Below are 12212 nucleotides of genomic sequence, written 5' to 3' on the forward strand. Positions count from 1 at the left end.
GACATCTCTGGTTCCCTGTTTTCGGTTCTGTAGCTTTATTTTACTTTAGAGATTTCTCTATCTGGTTTGGCATCTTGGTGATGCTATCATGTGGCTTACTCTCAGATTGTTGTCTGCTGTTGTTGGTTCTCTGTCCAAAGGACTCCCTTTAATATTTTTTTAAGGATGGTCTGGTTTTTACAAATTCCCTTTATTTCTGTTTATCTGGGAATGTCCTAATTTTGCCATCATATTTGAGAGACAATTTTGCTGGGTATATGATTCTTGGTTGGCAATTTCTTTTCCCAGGATTTTATGTACATCATCCCATTGCCTTCTTGCCTGCATGGTCTCTGTTGAGAAATCAGAGCTTAGCCATACTGGGATCCCTTTGTAGGTGGTATTTCACTTTTCCCTAGGTGCTCTCAGAGTTCTTTATCTGTGTACTTGGGAAGTTTGATTATGATATGTTTTGGTGACTTTCTTTTGGGCTATATCTTGTATGGGGTTCGTTGAACTTCTTACATGGAAATCTCATCTTTCATGACATTGGGGAAGTTTTCTTCCAGCAAATCTTCAAAAGTTCTCTCTCTCTCTCTTTTTTTTTTTTTTTTGTCTCCTCCCATCTGGGATTCCCATCACATTCCTCTTCATAGTGTTTCACATAACTCTTAGGCTATCGTTTTTTTCAGATTGTTCCTCAAACAAGTTGGTATCAAGGGATTTGTTCTCTTTTTCACTAATTCTTTCTTATACGGTTTCAATTCTACTTCCATATCCTTCCATTGCATTATCTATTTCTGATATTTTATTGTTAACCTTCTGGATTTCTAGTTGTCGTTTTTCTATGATTTCAAATTGTCTATTCTGTCATTTTGTTCTTTTATTGTTTTCCTGAATTCTTCTAGGCTTTTGTCTGTGTTTTCCTCGATCTTTTGAGTGCCCTATATATGTCTTTTGAATTCCTTATCAGGCAGTTCCATTACCAGCTCTTCTTCAGGATGGTTTCCTGATGCTTTATTTTGGTCATTTGGTGGAGCCATCTTGGCTTATTCCTTTATGGGATTTGATGTCTGCTGTCTTGGAGGCATTAAGGTGTTGTTTTATTTATGATTTGTTTTGTTTTGTTTTGATATATCAGTGTGGGTGGGTCAGATGTGCTTTGATAATCACTTGTCTGGCAGCACAGGGATGTTCACTTCCTGCTCCACGTTGGAAGGGGCAAGGGTGGGCAGGGTGAGCCTCCATCGCTTTTCACTGTACATATGGGACAGCTGAGGGCATACAGGGTTGGAACTATCCGACGGTATGGAAATGCTCACAGTCACTGACCAGGTGGGTGGGCAACAGGTAAGGGGCAAGGTGGGCATCTGGGTGGCATGATGGCACTCAGTGGGGGTGGGGCAGTAGGCCAGGGGGCATGCAAGTGCTCCCCCTGGCAGGAGAGGGGTGAGGTGGGCAGCCAGGGGTCACTCAGGCACTCCCTCTGGTGGTGAAGGGTGGGGAAGTCAGCCTGGGGGTCATGCAGGTGCTGTCTCTGACAGAGGAGGGGTGGGATGGGTGGCCGGGGTCATGCAGACATTCCCTCCAGTGGCAGGTGCAGTGGGGCAGGTGCTGGAGGTTACGCAGGTGCTCCTTGTGGCTGTAGGAGTGGGGCGTGCAACCAGGGGTCAATCAGGTGTCCTCTCTGGTGGGGGAGGAACAGGTGACCATATGTCACGCAGTTGCTCTCTTCTGGGCAGGGGAGGGGTGGGAAGTGTAGCCAGGAATCGTGCAGGCTGTCTCTGGCAGGGGAGGGGCAGGACGGTCAGCCAGGTGGCATGTAGGCACTCTCTCTGGTCGGGAGGGGTGGGCAGCCAGGGAGGGTGGGAGAGAAGAATAAATAAAAAACGGGGGGTCATCTATTGCTCCACGCTTGCCACCCACCCCACCAGTCAGGTCCTATGCTGGAGAGTCACCCCATCTCTGGGTCCTGATTTCCTCCCTGCTCTGTGTATGACGGGATCCCTGAAGCTCTCATTTTCCTTCCTGTACTTACCCTCCTTAGTTCCAGTTATGTCCTGCTCACCTTGCTTTACTCCAAGTAGGTCAACACAGTTTCTGTCTCCTATTGGGAGTTCTGTGATGTTGTCTTCCTGTGCTCCTCACCCAGGGTCACTGCTGGCTTTGTCTCAAAATTGCCCTGCTGTGTTGGACCAGCTGGCAAAGCACCTCTACTCTCTCTCTCTCCCCATTCGCTGCTGTCTTCAGTTTCTTCGAATCTGTGTTTGATCTAAGTCTATATCCTTTCATTTGATGCTCAGGGTTCCTGGATTGTCATCTGCATCTTTTCACCTTGTTTCTCAGGTCTTTGCTGTAGGGGGATGGGATGGTGCATCTGACTAGGCCACACTTTTGAATCTTCCCCTCCAGAATCTACATTTTAACAAGATTCCCAGCCGAATCTTATAATTTCCTAGGAATTTGTTAGAAATGCAAATTCTCAGCAGAGGTTTGAACCAGAATGAACCAGTGTGAAGCCCTGAAGACATCAGACCAGGAGCACAAATGAAGTCTTGACCTAGATTTGGAAACTGTTATAGATTGAAATGTGTCCCCTGCAAATGTGTTGAAATCTTAACCCTATACCTTTAAATATGACACTGTTTGGAAGTAGGGGCTTTCTTTTATTATGTTAGAGGCCATGCCAGTGTAGAGTGGGTCCTAAACCTAATCATTCCTGAGTTACAAAAATATCAGAATACACACAGACACAGACACACACACCCAGGGGTGGGGGTCAGGGAGACAGATGATATGTGAGGATAATCTACAAGGAAAGAATGTTAAGGATCACTGGCAGACACCAGAATCTAGGAGAGAGGCTCACACGGCCACGGCCCTGCTTCAGACTTTGTCATGGACTGAATTATGTCCCTCCCAAAATGTGTGTATCAATTTGGCTGGGCCATGATTCCCAGTACTGTATGGTTGTCCTTTATTTTGTGATTGTAATTTTATGTTAAAGAGGATTAGGGTGGGATCTAACACCCTTACTAAGGTCACATCCCTGATCCAATGTAAAAGGAGCTTCCCTGGGGTGTGGCCTGTTCCCTGGGGTGGAAGCAAGCAGAGAGTGGGGGATATCATGCCACCAAGAAAGCAGTGCCAGGAGCAGAGCATGACCTTTGGACCTGGGGTCCCTGCACAGAGAAGCTCCTAGTCTGGGGGAAGACTGATGAGAAAGCTGAGAGAGAGAGACAGAGAGAGAAAGCCTTCTCTGGCACTGACACCCTGAATTTGGACTTTTAGCCTACTTCACTGTGAGGAAATAGACTTCTTTTTGTTAAAGCCATCCACTTGTGGTATTTCTGGCACAGCAGCACTAGATAACCAAGACAGAATTCTAGCCTCCTGAACTGCGAGAAAACAGATTTCTATTCTTTAAAGCCCCTGACTCTGTGTTACTGCGGCACTAGGTAACTAAGAATTGCACAAGGATTTGACCAAGTACGGAGCGCCAAAGACTACTGAAGACAAGAAGAGAAGGCAAATCCCTTGCCAGCAGGAGTGAGATTCTGCAAAGATCATGAGCGTTCATCAGGGTGAACTGAGGGATGGAGAGACGCAGAGCGTGGAGGGAGGCTTGGCATGCTGAGAACGAACTGGAGAGTGACTTGGAATTAGATTATGACAGCAGGAGTTGATGTTATTTTAAGGTAGAGTTTAAGGATTATTTATTTGAGGAACTCAACATTATCATGTTATCCAAAAAGATCCCAGTTGCTGATGTGTGTCATACAGCTTGCTAAGAACCTGGGTTCAGGCGAGTTGGCGGGGGTACCTAACTGAAGACATCTGTAAAAACTGAATATGATAATCATGCCTTGTTTTTATTATTTTGTTCATGATGCAATCTTGAAAGAATAGGAATTTATATTTATATGCAGAATGTAGGTATGCCTTTTCTTTACATTCCGAAAAAAAAAGACTGACCTTTCCTATTAGAACAATTTGGGTCACCCTAGCTGCCAGCTTTTATTTCATTTATTTTTTTTAAGGAGATACAGGCACTTGGAGGTCTTTTCCCAGGCTGCTGCAGAATGAGTAATGGTAGGGCTCCTTTCGATCCCGGTAATGTGGAGCGTCTGAAGCTTTGGTAATCGGATCCTGCCAACTTTAAAAACCTTTGCCAAAATATCCATAGCACAGAGGTTTGGCAACTTCATTTAATTATAGCAAAAAGGATTACAATGTATAAAACAAGCAAGCCCTGAAACAGCTATACCACTCCCCTCCCGCCAAAATTGCCATCCAGTCCATTTAAATTCATAGTGACCCTATAGGACAGGGTAGAACTGCCCCATAGGGTTTCCAAGACTATAAATCCTTACGGAAGCAGACTGCCACATCTTTCCCTCACGCAGGAGCTGGTGGGTTCCAAACATCAACGTTTCAATTCACAGCTGAGTGCTTTAACAACTGAGTCACCAGCTCCTCGAAACAAGTATAAAATCGGCCAGTTCAGAATCTGAGTCAGGCTAAGTTGCTTAGGCTTGCTCTCCCCTACGGGTACCTTGAATTAGATCTCTAGAATTACCTTCCTTGGGCCAAGGATAGGAGCCCTGGTGGTACAGAGGTTAAAGTGCTCAGCTACTAACTGAAAGGTCAGTGGTTCAAACCCACCAGCTGCTCCGTGGGAGAAAAATGTGGCTGTCTGCTTCTGTAAGGATTTACAGCCTTGGAAACCCTACAGGGCAGTGCTACCCTGTCCTATAGGGTCGCTATGAGTCTGAATTGATGCTGCAGCAATGGGTTCAGTCTGGTTTGCTAGGCCAAGGTTGGCAGCATTTGTGACATGTTGTAAAGAGAAAGGATGTGAAGGGAAACTGAATTTAGGTCATAGAAACACACGTGTCTGCGAGGGGGCGCTGATACTTGTCAGGCTCCAGGCTGGTACATCACACGTCATGGTACCCAAATTCTGCTGCGGGAAGATTAAGGCAACAGTTTACCTGATGAGATCCTCTGAAGGAAAAACCAAGAGGCAAGTCTAGAAGCTGTCCCTTGTTTCTTTAAAGTAAGAAATTTCAGCTATCCATGACACTTTATTTGCCAGTAATAATGTAGATTGCCTTCAGAGCAATAGCTGTCCTCTGCTCAGCAAATATTTTACAATCATTGCAGGAATTAAGGGTGATTTGTGATTTGCTACTAGTCTTGAATTTCTCAATTACAACCTGACCTCAGTTTTGGGGCCTATTTCCATTCTTGGGGGTTCCTGAATGGTGCGAATAGTTAACACCAAAAAGTTGTTAACCATTTTTGCTGCTAACCAAGTTGGAGGTTTGAGTCTGCCCAGAAGTACCTCAGAAGAAAGGCCTGGTGATCTACTTCCAAAAAAAAAATCAGCTATTGAAACTTATGGAACACAGTTTTACTCTGACACACACTGCGTCGTCACAGGTTGAGTCAACGTGACGGCAACTGGTGGTCGTGGTTCCATTCTAGGCATAACGCCAAAGTGAAACTTTTGGTCCTCTGTTCCAGAAAGTGCTAGAAATGAGATAGTGAGCACGAAGGGCCTGGCGAGGCCAACACTGGTTAGGTACCAAGCATCCTATTTGAGAGAGAATCACAAAGTAAAATTATAACACAAAGCCACAACATTCAGGACAAGGTTCTATTAGGCAACTTGAGTCACTATAAAAGTGCAAATGCAGACTCCTGGGTAGATCTGATTTGCCATGCTAGGCCAAGCTTATTTTATTACATACATTCTGCATCCTAAGAACTAATAATTTCATATTGTAAACATTAAGCATACAGAGTTTAAATTCAAGGCCACATTATATCACTGATTGTCTCTTTTGTGGTATGTCTTTGGTTGGCCGAGATCAACTCGTAGTGTATAAATGCATAAGTTATATAATTATTATATAAAAGGAAAAAAAAACGCATTGACTTGTATACTTCATTCTGACAAACGCACAGCGTTCGCGACTCAAAAAGGAAAACTGGAGCCCGCCTCACCCAAATGCCTGTGTGATTTCTGATTGTGGTAGCCGAGATGGCCACCGCTTACCTTACCCTGGTGGAGAACAAAGCCCCCACGTAATGATAAGGTCCTGAATGTTTCTTTTAAATATCAGACAATTCCAGTTAAAATTTTCTTTTAACACACAAAGAAAGAGATGCATATTTTTGTTTCTGAATTCTACTACTTCCCCTTCCACCATGACACTGTGTCCTTTAACACTGAGTTTGGTATAACACTGACTGCATTAAACCCTACATCTCCGTAACTCATTCTCCACAGTCCCATATTGTCCTAAGTCCAGTCTTCACTGCTTGAGAAGTTTCTTTCCCAGTCCTTGCTGCCTCCTCCTCTGTTTTCTCCTCTTCCTCTTCCTCCAGCCTTCATCTACATTTCCACACCCGTTCTCCATCCACTTTCTGAGTCCCACCATCTGGCTCACAGTTCCTCTAATACTGTAAAGGAGTTGGAAACTTTGGGTCATCTTCACAGTTTGAGAGAGCTGAGAGCTCTCCATCAAATGGAAAGAATCTGATTTCAACCAACACAGCAAGTGCCAAAGAGTTCCATATCAACATCCTGTGATAAGCCATAGTCTCTTTTTTTTTCTGATATGTTCCAATTTTTAAATACAGGTAGTTTTCCTTAAAAATGACATTATAAATGGTATGTTAAGTCAGAACTGTGTTATCTCTATTGCTTTAGTTGAATCCAGTTTGCCTTAGCAGGATTCCAAATGCTACTCTGAAGTTTATACACGTCTTAAGACCGGTTTCTTTGGCACTTTTTCCTTATGATGTCTTGCTTCTACTTACAATGTCTTTTATAAGCTTGGTGCACAGAGTGTATGTCCATATACATTACATTTTTAGCCTTCTCTTTATTTCTGTAGTAATACTTTAGTAATTCCTACCTTCTAAGAGTCTTTGGGATTTCTTCCCTAGTGTCCTTACCCAGGCCCAGTCAACCTTTTCCATTCCTTTTGAGGCACTTTGATTCATGTTCTCCAAAAGAGTTTCTGGCAGTTCATTGGCGATTGTATGCTGTTGGGAAGGCCTCGACTAGGTCTCTAATAGTAGGTGCCCAGGTGAGAAGGCATATGGCTGGCTGGGAGCCGAGTGTTAGGGTATATGCCTCCAGTTGGTGAATTCCAGTAGGGATTTGGGGCAGCAAAAAAACTAGAAGATGTCACTGGTAGAGCTGGGGGGTGGGCAGCCACAAAGTTCATCTTCTGTGGGTGGGCATGATAGGAGCCCATGTAAGGGAGGTCTGAAGGGTACTTGTACAGAGAAGATTCTGGAGGGTGGGGCTGGAGGGCCTGGGCGATTCCGTGGAAGTCAAACTTGTAGGCATAGCGCTTCCCATGGACTTTGGTCATGATGTTTTTGTCATAGTAGTAACGGAGGGCACGGCTGAGCTTATCGTAGTTCATATTGGGTTTGCTTTTCCGTTCTCCCCAACGCCGGGCAACCTCATCGGGGTCTGTCATCTTGAACTCGCCATTGGTACCCTCCCAGGTGATACAGTTGGAGTTTGAGCTGTCTGACAGAAGCTCTAGGAGGAACTGCCAAAGCTGGATCTGTCCACTCCCTATGAGGCCAGGAAAGGAGAAAAACAGTCCAGTGAGAACCAGGTCTGAGGTGAGGGCATGCTTCTAGCACTCACGGAATCGGGTGCTATCAGGGCCCCACCCAGACCCCCTTTTCCAGGCTGTGCATGCATCCCTCGCTTAGAGTCCTGGGTAGGGCAAACGGTCAAGTGCTCGACTACTAAACAAAAGGTTGGAGGTTTGAATCTACCCAGAGGCATGTTGACAAAAATCAGCCATGGAGAACTCTATGGAGCATAGTTCTACTCTGACACACATGGGATTGGCCATGAGTCAGGGTCCATCCAACCGCAACTAGTTTTCATTTCTTTTTTCAGTGCTCATATCCCTCAGCTGCTGGGAATGTTGGCTGCTCTTCCTCCATAGCTGCCCTCTTCTGTGGAGAACTGCCCTTGGCTGAGCAGGAACTGCCTCACCCACAACCAGAAACAGTCTGATACAGGGTACCTCAGGCCAGGCGGGACCAACTCTGTGGTATCATTCACGCTCTAGAGCTCCCTGTGGGATCAGGCTGAAGCAAGACTGTAGCTTAGGTCACAAGCGTTCTTGTCCTTTTCCTTTGCCCTATCTGGCTCCCTCACTCCCTCTCTCCTGAGAACACACCCTTAGTTAACCCCTTGCTCAAGTATCCTCATCACAATCTTTGTATCTAGGGATGAGTCCCTGAATGGCCTAAATGGTTAACCACTTCACTACTAACTGAAAGGTTGGTGGTTTGAACCCACCCAGAGATGCCTCAGAAGAAAGGCCTGAAGACCTGCTTCAAAAGGTCCCAGCCTTGAAAACCCAATGGAGCACAGTTTCACTCTGAAACACATGGGGTCGCCATGAGTTAGAGTCAATCAACTCAATGGTAACTATTTTGTTTTTTCCCTTTTGTATCTAGGGAACCTGACCTTAGATGGTGGCTGCTGGGGACTACCAGGTTCAACTAACAGATCCAAGTCCTTTACGGAATGCAGGAGAATTCTAGGGGCAAAGTTCAGGTTGGCTCCTTCCATTCCTGACTTCCTCAAAAGAAAACCAGGCCAACCTGGTGTTTTGGGGGTGGGTGGGCTACTTTTTCCTATTTTTGGGAGGCAGAAAGTGCCATTGTACGGATGGCAATAATGACTTAATGGCACTTATGTTGGCTAGGTCAAGTAAAATAATAAAAGTCAGATTTAGGAAATGAACCTTAAAAGTTTATGGAAAAAAAAATAGAGAATGGAAGTAAACACCGTTATTTCTAACATAACATTTTGCTGGCGCTCAGCGGGCGATTCTGTCAAAACTTTTCCTAGAACAGAATTAACCCACTCAAAATGAGGAAGTTTAGAAAAAAGCTGGCTCTTTTTCAAACCAGATCACCCATTTCCAGTATTTAGGCAAATGCATCGTAACGGAAATCCACACGTTGCCCTTGCAGTGCAATGCCAATTGTGTTAAGCAGTGGTTCCCAAAAGAAAAACTGCAACAATGAGAGATTGCAAGTCCTCCTGGGGGGTCAAACGAGACTCTGATTTGGTCAAAGAGCTCTCCTCTAGCTGGTGTCCACAGCCAGGATTGTCCTGACGCCACTGGCACACAGATATGGCTTTTACGTTTTATTAAATTCAGAGAAAAGCCAGGCACATCATTCCAGCAATTATGTTACAACACTTTAAGATGATTTATGGCTCCCAAAAGAAGAGAAGTATGCAAATATCAAGAGTAACACTGAGTACCAGGAAGAGCCAAGCTGTGTTGAATTGAAGCTTTAAAAATGCATGAGAGACAGATCTTCCCTCCCAAAGGCAAGCTACGGTGCTGCCTATGTGCTGAGTGAAGTCATTTAAGCAGTACAACTTGCTTATTAGCAAAGAAATGGCCTTTTATTATACTACAGGTAAATATCAATAGATGTGATAACACGATTTAAGTAACTTTCACTAGTAACTATTGCAGAGGAGAGATACATTGTAAAAAAATAATACATTTTTTCTTTCTAAACTCTTCCCACTAGCTCCCTATATGAATCATCCAACTCCTAAGTCCTTGTTTCCACTTTGGCTACATGGGAATGGATATGTTTGCGAATTCATCCACCCAACAGTATTGTGAGAAAGGGCAGCCTTTTCTGAACATGTTATGGAAAAGGGTCATTTTTAGTCTAGCAATCCATTTGAGATATATTAACAGCTTGTAGTTCATTGCAATGGAAGTCTTTGCTTTTTCGGAACATATTCGAACTGCTCTCAATCGAGTTTTGTTGCTTCCAACTTTTCATTAATATGCATGTCCAGAAAAAAACACAAAGAATGGTATGAGAAACCATATGGTTTTAGTATGTACATTGTAACCAAAAGATCGCAACTTGAAAAAAAAAATTCCATCTCTGACCTGGGAATAGGAAAAAATATGGATTTTTTATTTAACAGTCTAACATATGCTTCAATTTAAATACCTACAGTTGTTTGAAAATAAATATTCCGTGTCAATTTCCTCCTATAGAGAGAGTAATTCTGTATAAATAAACAGACCTCACCAAACAGCCAAAAGAGCACTTGGTATCTATTATTCAAAACCTTGGCATTGCCTCTTAGGAATTTCTCCCTCGCTCCTTTCCTTTATAAACATGTACAGAAGAGAACGAGGGGACAAGAGTGGCCTTCTGTTTCTCCTGCGTGAAAAACTAGAATAATGGCGACTAAATTCGTGACTGGAAACTCAAAACCCAAAGGATGATCGAGTTAATCTCTCACTAGACTATTTTACCCCTTAGCCCTGAAGACCCAGGAATCAAGTCGGTGAAAATTTCAAGGGTCTATGGAAATAAGAAAATTCTAAGCAGAATATATCAACTTCCAAACATGAGAACAAAACTGTAAGTTCAAAATCAATGAGTGTTTAACTAAACATCTGTAAAATGTAATTATCATGTCAACCTCATCAATTGTTGAATTTAGTATTCACAACAAAATTCATTAAATTTGCAAATGGTTTATAAGTTTTCTCCCTGCACAAGAATTCTCACTGATTTTCTCCTGTGCAAGAATTCTCAAAAACCTGTCACCACTAAGTTGACTCCAACTCACGGTGACCCCATGTGTGGCAGAGCAGAACTGTGCTCCACTGGGTTTTCAATGGCTGGGTTTTTGGAATTAGGTCACCAGGCCTTTCTTCTGAAATGCCTCTGGGTGGATTCGAACCTCCAGCCTTTGGGTTAGCAGCTGAGTGCATTAAGCAGTTGTGCCATCTGGGGACTCCTGCTCAGTGGAGGCTGAGAAATTAGAGTTGATTACAAATTAAATGAGCGACACATTTTTTTTTTATGGCCAAATAATTTCAAAAGAAAACTCAAATCTTGTTTTCCTGCTAAAACAATAACATTTAATGTGTGCTAAGGTGTTTTTAGAAGACTGAATATGAATTCAAAGCAAGAATGTCTAGGGTTTAGGAAAGCCAGAAAATGGCTTGGGTCGCTCACTGGCCAAACCGACAAGTAAACAGAAAAAAAAAAGAGAGAGAAGCTCCTAAAAGGCAAGACTTTTCATCAGAACAGCATCGCTATCTCCACCTCATGAATCATCTTTCTTTGGTAAAACCCTTCATACCTATTTGTCCACTTCATCTTGGTAACATCTGTTATGGATTGAACTGTGTGCCTCCAAAACAGAGGTTGAATTCCTAAACCCATCACTACCTAGGAATGTGACCTTGTCTGGAAATAGGGTCTTTGGAGATGTTATCAGTTAGGTTAACATGGGGCCATACTGGAGTAGGGTGAGTCCTAATCCAACCTGAGCGGTGTCCTTATAAAAGAGGAGGAGAGACACAGAGGGTATTCGACCGTGTGACCCAGGAGGCAGAAAACCAAGAACCAAGCCTGTTGCTGTCAAGTCGATTCTGAAGCACAGCGACCCTATAGGACAGAGTAGAACTGCCCCGTAGGGTTAGTTTCCAAGGAGCGGCTGGTGGATTCAAACTACTGACCTTTTGGTTAGCAGCTAAATGCTTAATTACTGCGCCACCAGGGCCCTGAGGAGGTAGAGATGGAGTTAAACTGTAGCTCTAAGCAAAGGAATGCCTGGGGCTACCAGAAGCTAGAAGAGACAAGAAAGGATTTCCCCTAGAGCCTTCAGAGAGAGCATGGCCCTATGGATACCCAAATTCAGACTTTTGGCCTCCAGAACTGTGAGACAATAAATTTCTGTTCTTATAAGCCACCCAGTTTGAGGTATTTTGTCACAGCAGCTCCAGGAAACTAGTACAACTCCCTATGACAGCCGCAAGCAGTGACTAGTTTTGTCCTAGGGGATTGAACTAAAAAGCCAGGATTCAAAGGAAAGAAAGGCCTTTGCTAGCTTGTTCTGCCCTGGCTGCCCCTACCACAGAGCGAAGGAGCTGGCGGCAGCTCCGCCCTTCTCCAGGAGAGCCGGACAGGAGGAAGGGAGTGGGATGTGGCCTGGAAGACAACTGAAGATAATTCTTTAACTTTTAGGAGGAACGTGGTCTCCTTACCAGGGTAAAGGCAAATTGAAACAAACACAGTTGCGAGGACACAGACTGAGCACAGGAGGACAAAAAAGTCAAACGGTTTGTAAACCACAAAGAAAAGTGGGGAGCTGCAGAGTGACTCAGCAGGCC

The 12212-nt window shown here is 44.0% G+C and overlaps 1 protein-coding gene across 3 annotated transcripts in view; it reads right to left on the reverse strand.

Annotated features, from left to right (window-relative positions):
- Positions 1-5690: 5690 nt before the first annotated feature.
- Positions 5691-12212, reverse strand: part of ERG (ETS transcription factor ERG) — a 154301-nt gene continuing 147779 nt past the window's right edge. For all 3 annotated transcript variants that reach the window (XM_023559102.2, XM_010598651.3, XM_023559103.2), the window contains one exon: positions 5691-7585. In XM_023559102.2, the coding sequence (XP_023414870.1) occupies positions 7065-7585 (521 nt within the window). In that variant the 3' untranslated portion in view covers positions 5691-7064. The remainder of the gene's footprint in view (positions 7586-12212) is intronic.

This window comes from Loxodonta africana, chromosome 2, assembly GCF_030014295.1.
Source record: "Loxodonta africana isolate mLoxAfr1 chromosome 2, mLoxAfr1.hap2, whole genome shotgun sequence".
Classification (NCBI taxonomy): domain Eukaryota; kingdom Metazoa; phylum Chordata; class Mammalia; order Proboscidea; family Elephantidae; genus Loxodonta; species Loxodonta africana.